Source organism: Crinia signifera, chromosome 4 (assembly GCF_055691185.1).
Source record: "Crinia signifera chromosome 4, ASM5569118v1, whole genome shotgun sequence".
Taxonomy (NCBI): Eukaryota; Metazoa; Chordata; class Amphibia; order Anura; family Myobatrachidae; genus Crinia; species Crinia signifera.
The window spans coordinates 206,977,128-207,001,780 of record NC_139220.1 but is presented as its reverse complement, the minus strand read 5'-3'; the positions used below and the strand labels follow the sequence as shown (position 1 = coordinate 207,001,780).

Genomic DNA, 24,653 nt, shown 5'->3' with positions numbered 1-24,653 from the left:
CGCCAACATCGATTCAACTGCTGGCACGCCAACCCAATCGTGGTCGGTGATCCCTGGTGCTGTGGCCTCCGATGCTGTAAAGTGAGCTGCCGCTTTGTAGCATCACTTTACTGCAACATAGATAATATGTGCAGCAGGGAGCCCTGATGAAGCTGTTATAATTATCGCAGGACTCACTGCAGTATTGTTTTTATATATATTTTTATATAATGTATATTCGGACAGATTACATTTCCCAATATAAGTTTGGGAATGTAATCTGGTTAGTTGAACATGTGAATTAAAGAGGCAGTACCACTGAAATGCGCTGGGTTTGGGGTCCTGCATTTTATTTCTGGTTGGGGGAGTGACACTGTGAGCAATAAATCATAGCAGCTGCCTGCAGAAAAGATAGATTAAGATAGCAGCCAGGTAGTCTTTGTCCCCACTTCTCCGTAGTACAGCCACTTCTCCCCTCTTATCCCTCCTCCTAAAACATCTTTGCCTGAGTTGCCTCAAAACTCGCTATAATCCCGGCGATGAGCGTACTTCAGCTCGATAGAGAGAGGCAGTGAGTAGCAGCACAGGGAGCTGCAGGCATACCCTCTCTACTGGCCTGGATCTCTCTATCTCCTCCGTACTGCCTTGTGTCTCCCTATCTCCTCTCTACCACCATGCGCCTCCTTATCTCCTCCCTAAGCAATGCATTCCTCCTATCCCCTTCCTTCCTACCTCCATGTGTCTCCTTATTTCCTCCCTACCTCCATGTGTCTCCCTATTTCCTCCCTACCTCCCTGTGTTTCCCTATATCCTCCCTAACGCCCTGTATTGTAACTTTTGTAGGGAGGGCTTCCAAGATTTTATAATAGGGTCCACAAAGCTCTTGTTAAGGCCTTGTTTTAATACATTCCAGTAATAGTGAAAATATTGTTAACAAATATGCCAGAGAATGTTCAGAAGTTCTTCTGGAATGCCATCATCCTTCAGGTGATGTTCAATAGTCATTGTTGCTCCACTTTTGATGATATCTGGATCCTCCAAAATCTGAAAACGTGGAGCACACACAGGACCAGATTAAGATCTGTGTGGGCCCTGTACAACAAACTTTTGGAAGCCCTCACAGTTTATTAACATAGAGGCTGCTAATGGCTAAAATAGCACAAATATAGGCTTATGTAAAGGCATACTCAACTATGCCGGATCCTGCGAGAGACACACAGTTTTTAGGTTAGTCCCCGCAGCCACAGAAGACTGAGCACCCCTTCCACATCCTGCCCAGGGAAGTGGGCAGAATATGAAATAAATACAGTAAACCCAGTGTGCCGGTGGAGGCATACCTCCGACCTTTAGTGGCTGTTGGGTTGGGACATGCCACGCAGTAGGCACAGCCACGATGAAAAAGGGGGTGGGGCTGCACCAGAAGGGGGCATGCCTCCATCAGAGGGGGCATGGACGAGCACAGTGACCTATATTTAGGGGGGATGATACCCCACAACTTGAGCAGCTAGGCAGCCCCCGACTCTCTTCCACACACAGAAGATATCACCGAGCAGTGCTCATCGGTTCGCCCAGCATTTTCCGAGCCCGTGGGACACTGTGACTCATGGGAGGGACAGCAGCTCAGTCTCCAATTAGTGGGACTGTCCTGCTGTAATTGGAATAGTTGGGAAGTATGGTGGAGGCGGTAGGGTGCAATCATATACTAATCGAGTCCTTTTAGTCATGCCCCTAGGCAAACAGTATCCAAATTTGGGCTTGTTCCCTTTGAGGAACAGGGTCTAATGAAACAATTATCTAGGCACCTCCCCAGGCACCTTCCACCAGCTTCTCCTCTCAGTGCATCTGTAAAGTTTTCTATTATAAACAGGTAGCTAAATTACTGAAAGATGTGTGAATATTACCAGTTATTTATATAGCGCACACATAATCCATAGCACTTTACAGAGAATATTTGTCCATTTGCATCAGTCACTGCCCCATTAGAAGTTACAATCTACTGTATATTCCTACCACATGTACACACACACAAACACATACACAAACATCCACGCTAGGGTTAATGTTTGTTGGGAGCCAATTGACCTACCAGTATATTTTTTGATTGTGGGATTAAAACAGAGTACCTGGAGGAAACCCACGCAAGCACAGGGAGAATATTCAAACTCTGCACAATTAGGGCCATTGTGGGAATTGAACCCATGACCTCAGCACTGTGAGGCAGTAATGCTAACCATAGCTGTTTCCTGTATTGTGTCAATTGTACCACAGTTCCATATTATATATATATATATATATATATATACTACACAATAGTGGAGTGGCGCCTTTCACACAAATGTAAGATAGTCCTGATATAATATCCAATTTTCAGATCCAAAGAAGCAAGAAGGGAATTCTTCCAATATTCATTTATTAATCTTCAGTGGATAAGAGTATAAAACAACGAGTAGATAACATCCCAACGCGTTTCGTCTCACAGAGACTTCATCAGGGGAATAAGTTGTATCAATCTACAAATGTACATAAAAAAGCTTTGTTTCAATTAAATATAATTATTGAAATAAAATACACATTTAGTTTTTATAAAAAAGGAAGATGAAAATAAATGAAATGAAAACAAGGAAAAGAGAACAAGGTGGTGGACTGGAAGAGAACAGAAGAGTGGGTATAAAAATAGAAGGATAAAATAGGAACGGACTGTAAGAAGTACCTTCTATAGGTGAATTCTACTGCTTAATTGAGTAACTCCTATTGGAGTATAAGATAACGATGGTTTTAAGAGATAATCTCCTTGATGCTAGGTATTAAAAAATGTGAATTAGTATTGCATAGGTCTTAATGGGCCTGGTATCTAATTCGTAGCTACATACCTGTTTAATTTAAGGGTTTCCCATGTATATTGCGGATAATTTTTAGTTAGAAAAGCCTATAGAGAATCAAACATATTATATACTCAAAATTTAATCAATAAAGGAATCAATTGGCTCATGTGACATTTGAAAGTGAATATTATATTATATAATATATAATAATATTCACTTTCAAATGTCACATGAGCCAATTGATTCCTTTATTGATTAAATTTTAAGTATATAATATGTTTGATTCTCTATAGGCTTTTCTAACTAAAAATTATCCGCAATATACATGGGAAACCCTTAAATTAAACAGGTATGTAGCTACGAATTAGATACCAGGCCCATTAAGACCTATGCAATACTAATTCACATTTTTTAATACCTAGGATCAAGGAGATTATCTCTTAAAACCATCGTTATCTTATACTCCAATAGGAGTTACTCAATTAAGCAGTAGAATTCACCTATAGAAGGTACTTCTTAGAGTCCGTTCCTATTTTATACTTCTATTTTTATACCCACTCTTCTGTTCTCTTCCAGTCCACCACCTTGTTCTCTTTTCCTTGTTTTTATTTCATTTATTTTCATCTTCCTTTTTTATAAAAACTAAATGTGTATTTTATTTCAATAATTATATTTTATTGAAACAAAGCTTTTTTATGTACATTTGTAGATTGATACAACTTATTCCCCTGATGAAGTCTCTGTGAGACGAAACGCGTTGGGATGTTATCTACTCGTTGTTTTATACTCTTATCCACTGAAGATTAATAAATGAATATTGGAAGAATTCCCTTCTTGCTTCTTTGGATCTGAAAATTGGATATTATATCAGGACTATCTTACATTTGTGTGAAAGGCGCCACTCCACTATTGTGTAGTATCTTGGTTGTTTTATTCCCTTCCCTCAGGGAATTTAGTGGAAAGGCTGCCATAAGTCAAATCTTTACTAATATTTCTACTTTGTGTCATATATCTGAGCATAGCGCGTGTTGGAATATTGGGATTATATATATATATATATATATATATATATATATATATGAGTTTGTTCTCCAAGGCAAGAAGCCCTGTAAATGAAGAAGCAGCACTCTCCGGATTTGTGAAGTCAATAATACTTTAGTGCATCACAAAAAAGTTACAACATGGTCGTCAACGTTTCAAGGCTGGTGTGCCTTTTCATCAGGATGAGATAAAATGCTGCTAGTGCTGTGCAAATAGAAGAACAGCACTAGCAGCACTTTATCTCGTCCTGATGAAAAGGCACACCAGCCTTGAAACGTTGACGACCATGTTGTAACTTTTTTGTGATGCACTAAAGTATTATTGACTTCACAAATCCGGAGAGTGCCGCTTCTTCATTTCCAGGGCTTCTTGCCTTGGAGAACAAACTCCTATACCAATCCCTTAGGAAGGCACCCCGGTGGATGTCCCTGTTATAGCCGAGAGTGCCGAACAAATCTTTGCTCTATATATATATATATATATATATATATATATATGACAGAAGGGGGTTGTCCAGAGTGCGCTCTAATGGTACCACCTAGTAGCAAGTGCATACAATTTACATGATATATCAATCATATATATTCTGGAGTAAAGTTCTGATGTTTATATTCTTATATTTCTTATATTTAATTTTAGCAATCACTTATATCACAATTATGAGCAGAAGAACACATGACTAGCTGATAATCTAGGCGTATTGTATGCAGTATAATTAATACCGCACTTTCATGCTCATGCTTCATACTGTGACTGAGTATTCTTTAAAACATATACTTTAAAAAAAAACATAAATAAAAAAGGTTGTGCTTTCAGTTGCTCAAATAAAATGTATATGTAATGTTCTAAATGTTGCCTTGTAGAATCTATGCATTTTGAAAGAAAGAAAACATTAACACTCTTGAAACAGCTGCCACAGCAATTTTCATGCCTCGCACAGCCAGTCACCCACAATTATTTGGGGACAGCCTAATGTAGCAAATGGTGCATATATTATGCCAGCAGGTCTATTAGCAAATGTTCAAAAGGGAAAACCAGTAAAGCACTATATTCTCTTTATTTTATTTGCTACGCGGCCATCTACATGGGGAGGGGTTGTCATGGTCTGTGTCATGTGTTATCAACAGTATACTGTATGATAAGTTTTAATACTATGATAATAATAATGTAGTACACAGTAATGTATGCAGTTTAAACAAGCTTGCTCCATCAGTTTTGATATATACTGTACCATCACCATCAATATGCAGTGGGTAAAACTGCACTTCAGTAAATCCCCCTATAGCTAAGGACAGTTGTTGGTCACCACCTACACAAGTGCTCAGTCAGGTAGAAATGCCGCGATAAAAGCATACCCCTATCAGTGTAATACCATTTGTGCAAAATATTTATGAAACATCTATGCATTTTATTCTAAATTATTCAAATCTTTTGAGGTGATGAGTTGGACCGATTGAGGTCTTCCTAGCTGAGCACAGGTTATACACCTATATGCAAATATTTGGTTATTCAAATCAAGTCCAAAGGGGGGCAGAAAGACCAAATCCCTTCCTGTTGGGCAGGTTACTGTGGAGATTGTTTTTCTCATCACAAAACAACAGCAGATGTGACTGTTACAATAGTTGCACGGCTACTGTTAGTGCAGGAGGTAACAAGTCATTTCATACTTCGTGTGCTAATTCTTAGAAATGTTTTTGCTATTTATAAATGGGAAATAAAATTTGTGACAATTACAAATTATAGGACAATACTTATCATACAGTACATCTGTGCAATGATGAACAATGCTCTGTTTTGTAAAGGCGCATGCCATTTCTTTATCAAATATACGTCTTTTTATGGTGAAGGAGATGTTACGCCTGCCCAAATATGTACATCACTTGGTGCAAAATGTTGCTTAATAACAAGCAAAAAATAAATAATTAACAGTGGCGGATTTTACCTATGGACTGCAGGACTGCAGACCCCCTAGTCAAATCCACAACTCAGCTCAGTGTCAGTTAAGCCAGACTTGGAAGTCCTACAGTAGCTCTTAGGGCAGTATTCAATGAGCATTTTGGCGATGTGCAGCAAATCCTGTTTAGGATTCGCTGCACATTTGCCACTGCTCGCTGCGTTCCGGAGCCTCGCCGGCTCCAGTATTCAACGAGTCAGGGGCTCGCTGCCCCTGACCGGAGAATTTTAACTCCTGCGGCGATGCCTGAGATGAAAGTCTCCCTGCCTGCCCCAGAACGTATCTGGGGGGGAGGTGGGCTCCCCGGGAGCCAGGCAGCACAGGCTGCCCCCCCTGGGGTGCCAGCAGGGGACCGGGTATATTCACTGCACCCGATCGTGCATATGTAATGATCGGGTGCAGTGAATATATGAATATCTAATAAGCGGCTCGGCTCCCGGCCCCCTGCTGGCTGGTCTGTGTAAAAAAAAAAAAATAATTATTAAATATATATTCATGTGCTTACAGCACATGGATAAAAATAGCATGCCCCTCCTCAGTATAAAATTCCTGATTTTTTTTACACCAAATGTAAAAAACAAAACACTTTATTTTAAAAGTTCACATTCCACTTCACCATTAAAAGATAGCAATTGCTACTCAGTGAATCATGGCGAAAAAAACCTTGAAATGTATTCGCCATCTGGTCATTGAATAGGGTGATTCACCGATTTAAATTAAATTTGCCTTACAGCACAAAATCGCCATAAAAACCTGGCAAATCAGCCTCATTGAATACCGCCCTTAGTCACTTACATGACAGGCACAGGGCCGGTGCTAGGGTGTCCGGCGCCCTCCTGCAAACCATACATTTTGCGCCCTTTCCTGTTGCCATTGCAACAAGCTGCAGCCCAATTGTGGGAGCGTATGCAACTTGCGATCCTATGGAGGATCTCAGGTGCATGTACATGTATGCATACACCATCTCAGTGCTGTGTCTGCACATCGTTGCAGGCACTAAAGGTGCCCATACACGCTGCGAGAATCGCATACGTTTTGGGCTAGATCGCTCAGCCTCTCCATACTGCCGCCTGCTGTCAGACAGGCACTGCGGGCGGCGTGCAGGAGGCAGTGACAGTGAGGGCTGAGGCAGCTTTAGCAGGTAGGGAGACAGAGCCTTTTCAGCATGGCGCCTCCCTGCTTTGCAGGAGCTGCTGAGCTGCTAAGGTAGCGCCGGCCCTGGACAGGCAGTCCCATTGGGAGGTGTTTTCTCCCTCCAGGACTGCCAGATGGGACTGAAAGGCCGAGAGCTGGCTTACTGTAGAAAGCCGCACACTGCCTTACCTTGCAGCCTTAGTCGACGTCTATGGGCTACAGCCAATGGTAGGAGCCACCACTGATAACTATTGTAGCTTTTTGTAACGATATGCTGCCACAAGTGCCCAGCTGTGCAATTTATCTAATACACTGTAGTTTTATGTATAACTTCTATTATTAATTTAAGAGTCCTTCTCAGCATGGTGTGAGACTCTGTGTTCACCTTTGGTACTGCAATCAAATGCTGACCCTCAATGGCTTTGGTCTTACTATTACATTCAAGTGAGTGGTGCCAAGGGTTCAAATCCAATCTAATTCAGCGTGGATCGCTAATCAGAGAATTTGCAATTCAAGCAATTATCGAATGACTGTGTATGTGTTGTGCTCACATTGGGCGCATGCAGCAACAAATAGCAAAGAAAAATGCTTAGTTATCAAAAAACTTTTGCAGTTTGACAGACAGGAAGCTGGCAATTCTGGAAACAGCATTTTCTGGGTGTGTCTAAAAACACAGTGGTGCCCAAGTGTTTTTGGGGCGGGTTTCTGACATCAGCGATGACCGCTTCCAGCCTGTCTATGGCCCTTATTCTGATCTAAGCGGTAACGGCCGCATGCGCACTCTGCGCATGTGCAGGCGAAATCGCCGCACAATTTTTTTTAACGCCGCAAAGGGGGTGGATAGGGGCGTGAGGGGCTACTTAGCCTCATTTCCCTATGCATACGCCCCGCGTTTCATGGGCGTTCCCATGCAAACGCGGGGCGTACGCATGGTAATGAGGCTGTGACGCATGTGTTGGGGGCGGGCATCTGACATCGCCGGATGTCAGCTGCCCGGCCCCATACATGCTTTTACACGGACAAGTGTCCGTGAGGTCTATGGGTGCGGGAGCTGGTGGAGCGTGCGGCCCTGCCTTCGATGGTCGGTGACCATCGAATGCAGGGGGATGCTCCAAGATGGTGGAGGCGTATCCCCCGCCATTTTCATGCGGACCGCCACATGTCCGCGTACGGACGGCCGTGGCGATCCGTATGGAAGGCGGGGATTCGCCTGCACGGTCGGAGCCGCATAATAAGGGCCTATGTATTAATCTGTATCATATTAGAGGAAGCCTCAGACCTACTTACATTTGCTCAGACAGCAAAGATTAGCAATGCATGCGCAATTTTGCAAGGGCTTTTTTCTTTCTGTCTGGGTGGTGGTGGCTTGCAGTCCACTGCAATTTCTCTAATTAGTAATCCATGCCAAATTAGGCCCTATGTGTGGTATTTGTCCATCCAGTCCAAAAAATGACCGTAATGTGTGCACTTGTGTATTAGAGATGTTTTGCAGAGGCAGCGACGGATGTAATCAGTGGCGGTTTTTACCTATGGGCTGCAGCCCCCCAAGGTAAAATGCGTCACTGTTCTCTGCCTAAGTAAAGTCAAATGTCTGTGAGACTGTTTTGGCTTCACTGTGACTTCCTATTAAAAGTCCGACCTGCCTGTCACCGAAGACAGTCCCATTGGGATGTGTTCCCTCCCTCTGGGACACCTCTTCATGGGCTGCTGAGCAGCAGTCCATATAAAAAGGGTTCCATGCAGGCGCAGTAAGAGGACGATACTGTGCATGCACTGGACCCTGAATATGCCTCTGGGGGCTGCTGAAAAATAGAGGCTGGGGGCCAGCGCATGCACAGTACCAAAGAAGCTACTACGCATGTGCCAGCCCCACAGTGGGGACCGGAACCAACGGCTGGGACAGGGCCCAGGATTGGCAGTGGCAGTGGCGGGGACCACAAGCACAGCAGCGGCGGCAGCAGAGGGGGGGGCGCATCATGGCAGCTCTCCTCCGCAGAGGTAAGATCCACCACTGGATGTGATGATTAAACATTATCTGTAATATGCTGCATAATACGTTGACCCTGAGGACCATGGCCTTCTGAGGAGCACCGTGGCACTGGGTACATCGAGTATAGTCCTCCCAATCCAGGAGCCTAAACATCATTGCCTTGTAAGGTGCCTTATGGCTCTGAGGATCACAAAGTAAAGGGCCCTTATTTTATGAAGGAAGGCCAAAATGACTGCTCTGTACATGTACTCGGAGAAAGAGAACAAGCACCTCATGTTTTAGTTTCAATATAGAAATAGTGACAGCTGTCTGCTCTCCCAGCTGTCAGCCATGCTGGTGCAAGGATGAATTCAGATAAGCACTGTACAGTTTTAAGTCAGCAGCATATCAATTGCCTTGCGAACAATAATAACATACATTGCAATTTGTGTTAGTAACAACTACTCAACATCTTGTTAAGGATGCAGGCAAGAGTTAATATGTTTCTTTGTGTATGTATATTTTTACAAACACACACACACACACACACACACACACACACACAAACATGCATAGTCTTATATATCTTTTATACATATGTAACTAACGCACAGATCCCCATAGTCACGTCACCTGATAAATTAATCAGATAAAGTCTGTGTTAGGTAACGACAAGTCGCCATGGGAACCAGGCTGATTAATCACATGGGACAGATTTTTGGGACAATGAACCTATTCAGTGGGACTTCGCTCCCCACTTGAAATCCCTTTACACGGACAAGACTTAGGTAACATCTAAAGTGGGCCAAAGCAATGCCAGCCTCTCCTCAGGCACAGAGCCTGACTATTTCAGTACAGAAATCAATGACAGCATATCTGAATACAATTATACCAGTAGCGAATCCGTAATTGAGAATAAAGGCGCGCTACATCAAATGAAACAATTTATACCTATAAAAATGATATATAGACGGCAGATATGCATGCACTAGTCTGCTTTACTAAGAACTCAGCCTTGTAGTATCATATAAGGTTATATATATTGTTGCACAACAATATATAGCGCAATATACTGTATGCAAACACCTAACACATATTATGCATTATGTATATCATTATATTAAACAATATAAATCTCATAAAACTCATTTATTTAAAAAAAGTATCAGAAATAAAGATACAGTAGTCACAATGCCTGGCTCTCACACAACCCAATCCCTCCATTAATACCCACAGCAGGACATAACTTGGTTGGTGCCAGCACTCACTAAACCGTCTATTTTTATACAGAATAGAGAAATCTTGGCAAACATCTTTCCAGGCTGTCAGTCATTCTTAAAAACAGCATGGTGCATTATATGCGGTATAAGCCTGTAGTCTGCATGCACAATCTAAGCAGAGTGGATTTCATTACCTGTTCAGCCTGGGAGGCCTGGCGCAGTTTCTGCAGCAGTAGCGCAGGGTACATGAGACTTAGCAGCAGCAGGCAGCCGATCTGCGGTATAGTTGATAGTAGGGAGTAATATCTGTAGAACTGAATGCATAATATTCATTAATAAATTATAACAAATTGAAACAAATTTTGGGCCTGATTCGGATCTGCTCGGTAAGCTGCGAGGCCGCCCCGCCGAATCTCAGCCCCCCGCCGCCATATCCCATTGGAACCATGAGAGGGCATGTGCTATGAAAACACATTCCCTCGCATGTGCCCGCAGCAGGAGAAATCATCCGATGGGCGTCGACCATCGAATGATTTCTCCTGGGCTTAGCAAATATGTCAGTGGAGACCGAATTATATTTGCAGGTGCTGGGACAAAGACAGGGTCAGGCGTCTAAAGTCATGTGACATCAGACTCCCACCCCCGGCACATTGCGTCCCACCCGAATTTACATGGGAACGCCCAGCATTTGCATGGGGGACACCCATGAAATGCTGGGCATTCCCATGTTGGAGCACTACCACTGCCCCTGTCCAAACCTCCCCCCCCCCCATGTGAGCGACACTCTGGCGGCACAGGTCGGCGAAGGCGCCCGCACAGAAACCCTGCACAGAAACAGTGCAAAGATGCGGGGGACCGATGAGATTAGAATCAGGGCTTTAATGATACTATGCATTATGTACCAGTTCTTTAATTTATTTATTAACAATTTCTTATAAAGTGCATCAAATTCTGTCATATTCATATGAAGTCTAAAGGGATGTAGGCGGAATCTCTGTGGCCGCCATCCCAATAGGGACAATCCCGGCAGTAGCATCCCAATGGTCAAAATCCAGACACATTTTTAGAGCTAGGCACTAGGGGGTGGGTTGGGCTGCGAAAGGGGATGTTAGGGTGAGGCTGCGGGAGTGATGGGTTAGGCTGCAGGAGGGGTGGGTGAGGGTTATGATATTCACCAAAATTCCTTGGGAATTTGACCTGCAGGATGTCACTGCCAGAATTATGCCTGTCAGGATGCCATTGTGAGGATCCGGACAGTCAAAAAGAATGACACTGCCAGGATTATGACTGTCGGGATGGTCACCGCCGGGATATTAGGCCTAGGATAGTTAGGTCATCTTGATGTCTGTTATTGCTTATATATTATTGGAAATTATAATTGCTTATACTGTATTATATGTTTATGCTCATGATCAATAAAACAACATTGAAATGCAATACACTTTAAGAATCACTACCTAATGTTGTATTCTATATTCCTTTTCATGAGAACTTCCTTGAAAGATATATATATTGTATTTATGAGGACAAATTCTCAATTCATTATACCACCATATACATAATCTGTGTATTTACCCTTTAATCACCCCTTGCCCACAATTCAGGAATTATATATTTGTATGGGTACTTGTTTCCTAGCATGGCAGCCGATGGTATACAATTTTAAATTGTATACCATCGCATTGTATGCCAATTGTATGCCATTGTATGCGATATAAAATTGTATAAGCACCCTAATGGGTGTTTTCAATGTTAAATGTGCCCCCTATATGTTAAAAGCACCCTCAACGCCACCCCCACTATCAATGCCAACCCGAAGTGTGGCGAGCGCAGCGAGCCCGCGTGGGGCGGCGGTACGCGTCCTCCGACCTTTTCATACCCCCCCTATCCACGTCAGCGTGGAGTTGAAATTATACATTGTGGCGAGCGCAGTGAGCCACCGAGCCCGAAGCGTGTAGGGGCTTATACAATTTTAAATCGCATCGGGTGTATGGCATGTAATGCGATTATATGTCGTACGATTTAATATCGTGGGTGCCGTGTTAGGAAACAAGTACCTTTGTATGTTTACACTGTTTTCATTTCTGTCTTACCTGTGGTGTTTGTGGACACTCTGCCTTCTGCCATATGAATGCCCCACAGTGCATCCAGGACAGGATGGTACCCACTATATATCCTGCTGTCCTTTGTACACTGTGACATGCTACAAGAGGGTAGTATAGTGCTGGGTAATAGAAGAGGGCAAGAATTGTCCAAAGTTCTGTTGGAGTAGAGCAGGTGAAATTAAGAGAATGTCAAAATAAAGTAAAAAATGAATCCATATGTCAAACATGATTAACATCTGCTGCAACTATTTTTCATTAAATAGTTGCAGCAAATTCCTGAAAACACCTGTTTTTAGGGGATAGCCAATATACTAATGTGGAAGGAGATTTCTTTTGTAAATAGTCGCCTCTTGCCGCTTTCTGTGATCTGCTGCGGCATCAAAACATTCTGCATGAATATCAGTTCATAGAATCCCTCATGTTACTTGGTAACCCACAGCTTTGTTCATGGGCACAACTAATGGCCATGGTACCCACAGACAACAGGGCTGACATGTCTTTGTTTTCTGGAATTCTGACATTACTGGCTCTTCCCCACCCACAAAAAGCTGCAGTACAGAATGTCAATCATGCTGCGGCATAGGGGACACTATAACTGTGGTCGAAGAGATGTGCACATTCAGGCACAGATCGTATAACAGGGATGCACACAAACCCTTAGGCTTGTGTACAGTTTTTGAAATGACACATAGGGGTAAATTTACTAACCCGGCCGAATACGGGCCGATCCCGGTACAAACGCGTATGAACGGGAACGGCCGTATACAACCCAAAATACGAATGGAGACAAATTTACAAAGCTGTCGTATTCTCCTCATTCGTATTTGCCGATGTTGTAGCTGTTCGTACCCGTTCATATTCGTACCCATTCGATATTAGTAAATGTCCCCCATGGTCTATATTATAAAGTATTATACAGTATAAGAAATGTACTATAAATCAGATATACACATACCATTTTTATGGCTGGGTAAGCAGTTATGATTTTACTGTTCCTGTGTAATGGGCAAACTCATATTTATGTACATGGAAGCAAAGTATACAGTACATGCATAATTATTCACTTTATCTTGCCTTGGAGAAGACTAAATGTAAAATATACAGTAGGTCTTATCTAAGGTACCACAAGTATTGGATGTCAGAAGTTTAACTATGGGCTCAAGGCCCTAAAACAAGCATTAATACAAGTACAGCCAATTTAGCACATACAGTACTGAAGACAGTACAGCAGCCTGTTTAGTAGCAATTGGATGCAGTGTAGCCTGTTCAGTAGCTATAATCAGGGCTTAAAGTGGTCATGCAGAGGTGGGGGAACTCATTTCTCTATGCCACCTAATTACTGCCCCTCCCCCCATTAGGCACAGGGCCAGTGGTAGGGTTTTTGGCATCCCCCTGCAAACTAGAATGCTTTTCTGTGCAGGTTAAAATGATTCACCTCACCATTATACTCCTTTTACACCAAAACTACCGTGTCGCACCCGGGTTTTTGGACCCGGGTGCGACCCGACAGTTGTTCCCTTTTAAACCGGCATTCCCCGGCATTATGCCCGGTAGGGGACGCCGGTGAATTCAGGCCCTGAGCCGGCGCTCAGAGATTATATCATCTCCAAGTGCCGGGAAACCCGGCGACCGTGACCCCCGCAACACCGCCTGACACCCCCGCAACGCCGACCGACATGCTGGGGGCAAGCCCAGCACCCATGTAAGCTGCTGGGCTGCCTCCAGCCTCCGTCCAGGAGGTGAATGGATGCTGCACACAGGCATCCATTCACCTCTGATGCTGTCTGTACGCAGCCCCTGCCCAACCTCCGGACTGACCTCAGGGCGCTGTGGTCTGGAGGTTGGGGCTCCTCGATTGGAGGAAATGGGTCCCTGGCTCAGATGACCCGGGGTATCCATTTACACGGCCCCTGACTCCGGGGAAGCCTCGTGTCCGACCCTGAACATTTGTCGGGTCGGACACCGGGTAATAGGATCCAGGTTATTTTATTTTTTTTGTCCTTTTACACCAAGCCCCAGCCTGGACTGGAGCGGCAATAATCTGGGTTGCGGCTCTGTTGTAAAAGGGGAGGTGATGGAACTCAGTTCCACCCACTGTTCCCCCTCACTTAAACCCCTGGCTATAATACACTTGTGACAGCGATGTAGAGTGGAATCATCACATTGGTTCTTATTTAGAAAGATTGAATTGAAGATTTCTGCAGCAGCTAGCCCCTAAGTGATTGTCCATTTAGCTTATCAAGGATGAGATTTTCCTCTCTTGCGCAAAAAAAAAATGCCATCTGTGGATGGCGTTATACTAACCTGCAGTGCCTCTTAGACTCTGAACCTGGATCAGGGCCATCTCTACATAGAGGCCCATTGGGCAGCTGCCCTGAACCCCACAATTCCAGGTGCCTGTGAGCAGGCATGGGTGGTGATCACACATTTGTTACGCGGAGATGCAGCATTAGACAATGAATGGTAGATGGCTGGAGCTATCCACCAATAACAGTACTGACAGCCAGCGTAAGGATGCATGTGTACAGGCGGCACATATTTTCTTTTTTGGTTCCCATGAATGGCTGGGTAGGTGCCAGAGTGCATTGCTTTGCCCAGGGCCTACAATGCTACAATGCTGGTTAGACAGCCCTGACCTGACCTAGAGAGTTACCAAAAGACGGGTTACTGAAAGCATAGGTGCCGATTCTGTGGGTGCTCAAGGGCCAGAGCACCCACAGCAGACTATGAGCACCCACTGGCCCACAACCTCCTAAGTCCCACTGCCAGGCCACATCCACCTGCTGATTTGTGTCCGCTGCACCCACACCACCGAACCTGACGCCCGACGAGCAACAACCAACAGACAGAGTACAGCATGCATGCTGCCCAATGTGTGCTCTCCCTGGACACACACCGCCCTCTCCGTGCAGCATGTGTGCCCACAGTGGGAGGCAAGCACACCACCATGTGCCGTGTATACAGTGTGCAGCACTAGCCACTGCACACCATGACACAGGACCGCCCAGGCCAGCACACTGCAGGGCCACACCCTCTCCCCAAATGACACGCCCCCTCATGAGGCCACACCTCCCTGAGCACCCTCCAGCAAAAACACAAATCGGCACCCCTGACTGAAAGACCTTCCTTAAAGTTTTTATACATTGCAGGGCTATCACACCCTGTATTGCTGCAATAAGAGGCAGTACATGATGTGTTTAACAGCACAGATATCTCACCTATTGATTCATTGACCCCATTATGGACAGAGCACCCAGGACTATGTGCCTTGCCTCTGGAAAGACCTGCTCTGCTTGTATGTCTAGTTAATAGGCTTCATGCACTGCATATGCATGTAGTGCTACTGTATAGGTGACACCAGCACAGCATATCTATGTCTTGCTTCACAGGAGACTTGCACTTGTGCTACATCATGTAAACATGCATGTGCTATCCAAACGACAGACAGGCAGTGCATTAATGTCCACCTCAGGCTGGTAATTTCCATCCTAAATTGCTTTCATAATGCCCAGCCCTAGCAGCATATTGCTGCGGCCTCCCCAAGCTTAGGATGGACATGGCAAACCCGGCATCCAATGGGTTGGCATTATTCTGACATCAAGCCATGCATAGTGAGAGGTTAGCTGCCACTGTATCAAATACCCACTATGTTTTAACCAACAATTGTTTTACTGTACACATGCGGAGAAGATTCCAAAGCTTCATGCATTTGCACATGAGCTACTGGGTCTCCTCCACAGAGTACAGTCAGCCGTCAAACTGCCATTGGGAAGCAGCATATCTGATAGCCGGAAACCTCTGCAAACCTCATGAGGGGAAAAAAAAAACCTTTCTGTCTGATTGGGAACATGGATGGTTGCTAAATTTAGATTTCTGAAGTTCATCTCTAATCTATGCAATTACAACTATCATTGCTCTGTATTCCCAGGGAACCCTAACAGTCTCTAACAGTGCATGTTTTCTAGGTCCAGGGCCGGCGCTACCCACTCAGCAGCTCCTGCAAAGCAGGGAGGCGCCATGCTGAAAAGGCGCTGTCTCCCTTCCTGCTCTGGTAAAGCTGACTCAGCCCTCACTGTCACTGCCTCCTGCACGCCGCCCGTAGCGCCTGTCTGACAGCGGGTGGCAGGATGAAGAGGCTGAGCAGCTCCCTGCACCCACTGTCCTCCTGCGACCTGCCACCTCTTCCTCACGAACACTTGCGCTGAGGCATTTAGCGCTGTCTGTGAATGCCTGGATGACATGTCCTGTCCAGATCCTCTCCCTACCCATTGCTCCCTGCGCCTGTCAGCTGTCAATCAAATGACGAACAGGCAGCAGCGCCGCCTCCCCTTACTTCCCTCTTCTCAGTGTGCTGTGCCAGTGCCACTGTCAGTCCTCAACACCCCGCCCCCTCTATCTCCTCCCCTCTTCTTCCATCTCCTCCTCTCCCCTCCTTTCCCCCTCAGTCACGAGAGGGGTGTAATGTACTGCACATACTTTTTGTACTGCTTTTGGATCGCATTGCACACACATTGCATGCATGCTGTGCGATGCGATCTAGCCCATAACGTATGCGATTCTCGCAGCGTGTATGGGCACCTTTAGTGTCTGCAACATTTTGCGGACACAGCACTGAGATGGTGTATGCATACATGTACATGCACCCGAGATCCTCCATAGGATCGCATGTTGCATATACTCCCAGAATTGCACAACACTTTTGTTGGTTAGCTGCTCAATCAGAGGTGTGTCATTCAGGTGCCAAAAGGGAGGGGTAATTCTGTCTAGGAAAAAAACATTTTGCATCCCAACTGCACACTGAATGAGAAAATAACTACATATTAATCAGATAATACAGAGATCTTGGTTGCATATATCTGCAGATATAGGGCTAAGCCCCCAGGCCGTACGTCAAGGCCTCTCTGTCACTGGGGGTCCCTAATACTGGGTATGGGTCTGGGGTGTAGGCCCCCAACATGCCGACACAGGCTGAGTACTCCAGGGCAGCACACAAATGAAAATTAGTAAGGTTTAATAAGAAGCACATAAGTGCTATGTAGGGAAGTGAAGGTGTGATTAAAATACAAAATATATACAATGTGATAGGAAAAAATAAGAGTTAATAAAATAACACTTTATTAACTCTTATTTTTTCCTATCACATTGTATATATTTTGTATTTTAATCCCACCTTCACTTCCCTACATAGCACTTATGTGCTTCTTATTAACCCTTACTAATTTTCATTTGTGTGCTGCCCTGGAGTACTCAGCCTGTGTCGGCATGTTGGGGGCCCACACCCCAGACCCATACCCAGTATTAGGGACCCCCAGTGACAGAGAGGCCTTGACGTACGGCCTGGGGGCTTAGCCCTATATCTGCAGATATATGCAACCAAGATCTCTGTATTATCTGATTAATATGTAGTTATTTTCTCATTCAGTGTGCAATTGGGATACAAAATGTTTTTTTCCTACTCCCAGAATTGGGCTGCAGCTTGTTGCAATGGCAATGTGAAAGGGCGCAAAATGTATGGTTTGCAGGAGGGCGTCGGACACCCTAGCACCGGCCCTGTCTAGGTCTCCCCAGAGTATCTCACGTGAAATAATAGTACCACCTGTAGATCTTTTAATACGTGTTAGTAATGAATACACCTGTGCTCTAGTATAGAGAAGGAAATATGTGCATTGTTAGGGTTCCTAGAAGGTTGAATGTGATAAACACTGCCCTACAGATAGTAAACTTTGTTTATGGACATACAAGAGGTGGAATCATTTAAAAGTACATTTACCTTTGTGTGAGCTACCGATTTCTGGCATGAAGTTAAGTGCCGAGGGATCCAGCAGAAGCCGGCAGATTGAGGAAAATAGTAAACCGAAGACTGTACAGGGTATCCAGTTGTTCCCTGAACCCTCCAGGAGGTTTACGGGGCTGTGGATTGGGCAGAGGGAAAGTTGACAAGTGAGAGGAAGTGAAGGATAAGGGATGTCATGTGGGGAAGTGCAGGTGATTGGGGGTGGCCAGCCATGTGGAAGCAGAGAGGGAGATGGGGTAACAATCTACCTGAGGACACCAGGGAACCCCCAGCAGCAGGAAATGCAGAGCTTTCGCCGTCGAATCAGGAAAGATAGAAGCAGCAACGTGCACAGCTAGGAAAAAGTATATGCACATGGTGTATGAAACAACATAGGTAAATTGGGATTGGGGTTTATTTACACTATTGTCGGCTGGCATATAAATGGGAAATGATTATATGCCCATAAACTGCCACTGTGCCACCTTTTGAGGGCCAACATCTCTGTATGAGATGCGCAAAATATCTGTGAAACATGCCAGCGGTGTTTACATATGTTACATAAATTCAAATTAAAAATGTGTAGAAAAGGATTACATTTCTTATATAAAGTTAACATTACAGGGCATTATGATGGCAATTTTCACACCTATTTTGACGAATTCCCTTGGCATTCAAAGGGTTAATGATAATTTACCTGTGCTTGGAAAATGCAGTTTGCGGCAGGTGCAGTTTTGCACTTTCATAAATGACGTTTTATTGTTAGCATTATGATACAACTTTTAATGCATTCCAACCACTGTACAGAGCCAGAGCCATCATGCCGTTATTAAAATAAGCAGAACACACTATTTAAAATGTCAAATATTAGGTATTAGGAGTATATACTGTATAGAGGGAATATAATGGGGATTCACACTTTATTAAAATATTTTCTATTTGCAGGGAGTATCGCATGGGATAATAAATAAAATGCCAGGGAAGTTCATGAAGCAAAGATTTATACAGTGTATACTGTAATCAAAGGTTAGGGGGATGAATCTGAGAAGCAGCTATTAGTGATGGTATACACTCACAGATACAGGTGCCAGGATCAGGTGGTACAGTCCTTCTGACAAGGTTGGGTCACATGGCAAAATCATTCTGTCGGGAGGGAATAAACCATTACAGAAATTATCCAATCAGATTATATTACAGTGTCAGGTACTGTATATGTTATAACAAATTGGTTTAAAAAAAATAAATGAAAACCCCCCCAAAACCCTAGGTCCACTTACTCGTGAGGGGGTATCGTTGGTTCTTGGGGATCATCAATGTACCAGTCATCATACGATGAAATGTCCAGTTCAGGGTCCCCCTCCTGAGTTGACATAATGCTGCCACCTTGCTGCTCCTGTACTAGGACAAGAAAGACCCTCATTTATATACCCACGCTCAGCTGACCACTCTTCACAGCATCCTTTTGTTTAGGGGATTAAAAACATTCCAGTGGGTCAGAAAATGCCAACGGAATGCAGTAGCAGAAACAGTTACTAGTGATAATATGATCAAATAAAAGAGAATGACAAGTGTGTGAGAAGGGGATATCAGAGTTGAGTAATATTGGAGAAGAGACCAGAAATAATTATGCAGAGACACTGCATGAACAATTGAGGATTGTGTGCAAACTATTCTGGCTCCAATATAAATCAAATTTGACCTATTCTACCTCCTCTGACATCTAATCCCATTGTACAATGACTGACCAAAAATGTCTCCCACCCTCTCATTAGTAATATGAGAGTACTAACTTATGAAGTCTTCTTCTATGTCATGCGAGTATAGAGCCAACGTAGAGTGACAGTCTCGCATTTGTTCTGCCTTATTGCCCCGCCGTCTTCCTGTTACTGAGTGCCTTATAACTCGATGATAAAGGTAACTAATCTGCTGTCTAGCTCAGTACACTTCCCTGATGTAACCTGAAATAACCTGCCTTCAGTGTATTCTCTTATTTATTGACCCTAGATAACTTAATGGCCTCCCATTGTATCCTCATGTAATCAAATTCCTTAGCTGGTAATTATTTTGATAAAAGGCCATTTAGGGACTTGTGTTAAAAAAAAATGATTTTCATGAACACTACTACTAGTAACAGCACATTAATAGGTATGGGGATGGGAGTCCATTACACCTGCAGCTCTGAGCAGTGAGAGCTGGGGAGATACTGTATACAGTACACACCTTACAAAGAGCAGAGAATTGGGCAAGAATTGGGCAAGTGGATTAATAGCAACCAATCATTTCCACCTACTGTATTGTTTTATATGTACTTGATACAAGTAGCATCTTGTTGCTATGGACAATTACTCATATTGTCCAATTATGTGTCTTCTGCATAACCTGTGACCACCTCATCTCCACCTGACCACAGGAATAAGCACTGGTTAATTACACATGCAAAATGTGACTGCAAACAGTATCATGCCAGTAAGTAACCAAAGTAACAAACAACTAATCTGGTGGCAGCTATAAGTATGACCTTCTGCAAATCAACCTGAAACAATGTCATCAAAGAGTACACATAAGTTGCTGTAGTTTTCTAGATAGTTTGCAGCCCACCACATATAGTAAACAGACTCACACCGGTAGATATAATAATGTATTTGTATTCTTGGCCGCAGACAGCTGGCACACATCTGTCACCATACTTATTTCAGAACTTTTATGAAATTGTTATGGATAAAATGAAAAAGTATGGAAGATCGAAGCATCTTGTAATCGTACAGGTCTATGTGCGTTATGTCATCCATAACGCCTATATTTCATTTTCATATTTTCCCTGTAACTTTCACATAACAATTCCAGTAAAGCACTGTGACACACTGTTTAGGCATCACTGACTAATTCCTAATCACAGTGCCTAAGACCTTGATTGCCTGGTATTAACACTAAATTCTGTTTTACCAGGTTGTGGTTGTCTTTATTACACAACTGTAAGACAATATTATATTGCCTTATATTAGCTTTCAATATTTAAATAGTTTCTCTTCTTAAATGGAGTCAATAATCTCTCTCTCTCTCTCTCTCTCTCTACATATATATATATATATATATATATATATATATATATATATATACATACTGTGTTTAAATATTTTGCACTGACAAAATAGAGTGAATGCACAAATGAATGGTCACCCCCCGATACCTTATTATGCAGGGGCGATGTGGTTTCTCAGCGTCTGACTAGGATGCTGAAGCCTGACTCTTTTTGTCCTGTCCTCGGCAGAGCGGTGTTGCTCTAGTAGTGAAAGGTTGATCATGTCTGTATTTGTGAGAAACCTTTATATTACCCCCATATATCACTACCAGGGGAGCAGACCCCCTACTAATTATTCAGGTCTTTCCTCCTCATGGGGTAAAAGTAATGTAAGGCATTCAATTACATGGGTTATAATTCTTTCAAACATTGAATGTTGGGGTGAGAGGCCAACAGTGGTGTTTGTGCGTGTGTGTGCGGGGGCGGGGGGGGGGATGCAGAGTGCATGAGATTGAAAAAGGACAAGTATAGATAGAGGAATATTGTAGATAGGAGAACTAAGAACCCTTAAAATGATGGTATAGCAAATGATCTATTACTTACATTAGGTGATAATGGTGAGGAGATAAGTGCTAAAAGGAACTGGGAAACGTAGCGTAAGGAGATCAATAGAAGTGATGAGGGAATGTTGATATCACATTTATTTTAAGGATTAATAAATCTTAAATGCTGAAGATATTTTATCTATCCTTTCAAGATACAGCATTATTCATATATTTCCTATCCATCTGCTTTTATGCCTACTGATCTGCAATTCCTACAATAATAAGTTTAAAGCGGCTTTACCACTTGGAAAAGAGCCTGGGGGTGGTTATGTGCAGCTAATTTTATAGGGCTTTGCCGGTTCTGTAATAGATAACTGACAAATTCATTTTTTAAACCATCTTTGAATGGTGGTGGAAATATGCGAGTGGGAGGACGGACAACTGTTACCAGGATTATAAAGGAAAAAAAATAATCCCTGGGGGAATGGCGGCACAAGAGCAGGCCTTGGGATCCCTAGCAGTTAGCAGTTGGGGGATGACCAACAATGTTGTGCCTAAGGATGGCCTAAACTCTAAATTTGGCCCTGCTAAATAATAATTGAAATGGTAAACATGGTCTGATTTTTATTTATTTTTTATTGTTTTTTACTATTTTGTTTGACCCTTTTGGACAGATGAAGCAAGCACACATATAGTAAGCTGGCATAAAGCATAGGCCGGACTGTTACCAGATCCTCTCCAAAACAGCAACATTCCAACATACTAAAGATATTTTCCATCATAAGAAAGTTATAAGCAGAAGAAATGTCACATTTAATAATAATAAATACATTTCAGTACCTACTGTATGCATCATTTTATACAGTATTGGAAATATAAAAGTTTTACTTTAATATATTAACACTTTATTGTTAGATAATTGTAAATAAACAGTGAAATTATATCCTAAAGGTGCATACACTCTGGGCGATTTTGTCCAGCATTTATGCACAGCAATGATCGCTGAAATGGCTGGGCAGAGAATCTCTCAGTAAATACACACTGAGCAATTTCCCCCTGCTCAGCGATTTCCGCAACTGTGAACGGCTTTCTATAGTGGGACGCTATGGAAAGCCATTCAGTCTGCTGGTAAAACCAGCAGAGGAATGGCGCCTGCCGGCGATGATGCGCATCAGCACTCACCACTCATCGTCTGCCAATACACACTGAAGCGTGAAACTGAGCAGCTTCAGCTCAAAATTGCCCAGTGTGTATGGGCTTTAACAATATATTTAATACATACATATAATTGATTTTTACAACAAAATATATATCAGGTCTGACTTATTATATTACCAAATGGAGCCTGACCTATGTAACACTTTGGCCCTTATTCTGATCGGTGCGGCCCGATCAGAAATATGCGGTCATGTCCGTGCAGGCGAATCCCCGCCTTCCATACGGATCGCCACCTCCGTCCGTATGCGGATATGTGGCGGTCCGCATGAATGTGGACGGGGATACGCCTCCTCCATGGTGGGAGCAGCCCCTGCATTCGATGGTCGCCGAACATCGAATGCAGGGCCGCACGCTCCACCAGGTCCCGCAACACAAGACCACACGGACACTTGTCCGTGTGAAATCTTGTATGGGGGCGGGCAGCTGACATCCGGCGATGTCAGATGCCCGCCCTGTACCCACGCGTCACGGCCTCATTACCATGCATACGCCCCGCGTTTGCATGGGAACGCCCATGAAACGCGGGGCGTATGCATAGGGTAATGAGGATAAGTAGCCCCTCACGCCCCTCTACGCCCCCTGTGCGGCGTATAAAGAATCCATGCGGCGAAATCGCCTGCACATGCGCAGAGTGACCTCTGCACATGCGCAGACGATAAACATCGGCGGGCCGTACGCAAGCGGGAATATCCGCACCGATCAGAATAAGGGCCTTAGTGACCTTAGCACTTACTACATACCATACAGCATAATAGAGATTATCACAGCAAAACAACAACAAATCAAAACAAATTAATGCCGTTTTCTAAAGAAATTGGAAGGGTCACCAATGTGTGACAACCAATTGCATTATAAGTGAGTATATATAGAATGTACAAATCAAAGATAATAAAAATGATAGTGTCTATATAGAATGTACGGTTAATGGTAACTTTATATTTTCCTACATGAATATTTCTTGCCATTGTTTACCAAACATCATCAACAACGTAAAAGCATTATATGATCTTTGTCTGATCTAAGTGTTACATTGAGGCCAGGTTTCCCTGCAATAATCAAGGCTTGTTAGAATGTTTTTCTCATATTATTACCTATAATCTATTTTTCCATAGTATTGCGCTATATAATATTCTGATCCTATGTTCCTTAATATGAAAAAATGACATTTATAGATGCACATGATGTGCCTGTTTCAAGATTTTTTGTCCCAGCAGGTATCTGATTTTGGTCTATATAACAGACTTGCATTTGTCAGTATGTGCCATTGTCTTAGAACTGAACCTGTGCAGAGTTAGCTGTCATGACAGTCAGACACTTTGCCAAAGTTTTCTATTCATTACTTTGCCTCAGTGCAGAAGGGAGGTCACCCTTACCCCACTGTGCTTTCTTTTCCCTTACTGTGCAATCCTCCATAGACACAGGATAACCTCTGACATTTGTATCCAAGTGTTGTCATATTCTCTCTCTGCCTGGAATATGAATCCACCTGCCTGCATACAATGACAAACCTTTTGTCCTTATGGTGGCTTCCTGGGTGCTGCAGGTGCTGAGTATTTGGGACACCTGTGTTCTGAGACAGGAAAATCTGTGCACGCTCTCCTCACTCCTCTGGTCTGGAAGTGATGGGGGGGTGATTTATCTGGGATGAGGAGGTGGGGAGAACTCTCAGAGACAGAGCAGGCAAAGTTCAGTGGGAGGGGGGAGAACTTTACACCCCGCACAGCAAGGAGGTAGTGGATGTTATCCAAGAAAAGGGGGGTGTGGGTGAAGGTGGTGGGGCTCATAGCTCTATATCAGCAGCATTACCAACTTCCTGACATACCTCTAGTGCCTTCTACCTTGAAACACGTAAGACTGTAATATACCTGAAACTT

General features: G+C 43.6%; 1 protein-coding gene across 2 annotated transcripts in view; it reads right to left on the bottom strand.

Moving 5' to 3' along the window:
* The window catches only part of STRA6 (signaling receptor and transporter of retinol STRA6), a 54,602-nt gene extending 30,190 nt beyond the window's left edge, over positions 1 to 24,412 (bottom strand). Inside the window, exons 1-7 of one of the 2 annotated variants that reach the window (XM_083183586.1) lie at positions 24,288 to 24,412; positions 19,275 to 19,390; positions 19,074 to 19,140; positions 18,267 to 18,352; positions 17,995 to 18,134; positions 12,213 to 12,379; positions 10,314 to 10,433 (exon numbers count right to left, since the gene is read on the bottom strand). In XM_083183586.1, coding sequence (XP_083039712.1) covers positions 10,314 to 10,433; positions 12,213 to 12,379; positions 17,995 to 18,134; positions 18,267 to 18,352; positions 19,074 to 19,140; positions 19,275 to 19,369 — 675 coding nt within the window. In that variant the 5' untranslated portion in view covers positions 19,370 to 19,390; positions 24,288 to 24,412. Of the gene's footprint in view, positions 1 to 10,313; positions 10,434 to 12,212; positions 12,380 to 17,994; positions 18,135 to 18,266; positions 18,353 to 19,073; positions 19,141 to 19,274; positions 19,396 to 24,287 lie in introns of both variants that reach the window. The other variant, XM_083183587.1, reaches the window with a different exon arrangement.
* Positions 24,413 to 24,653: the final 241 nt, after the last annotated feature.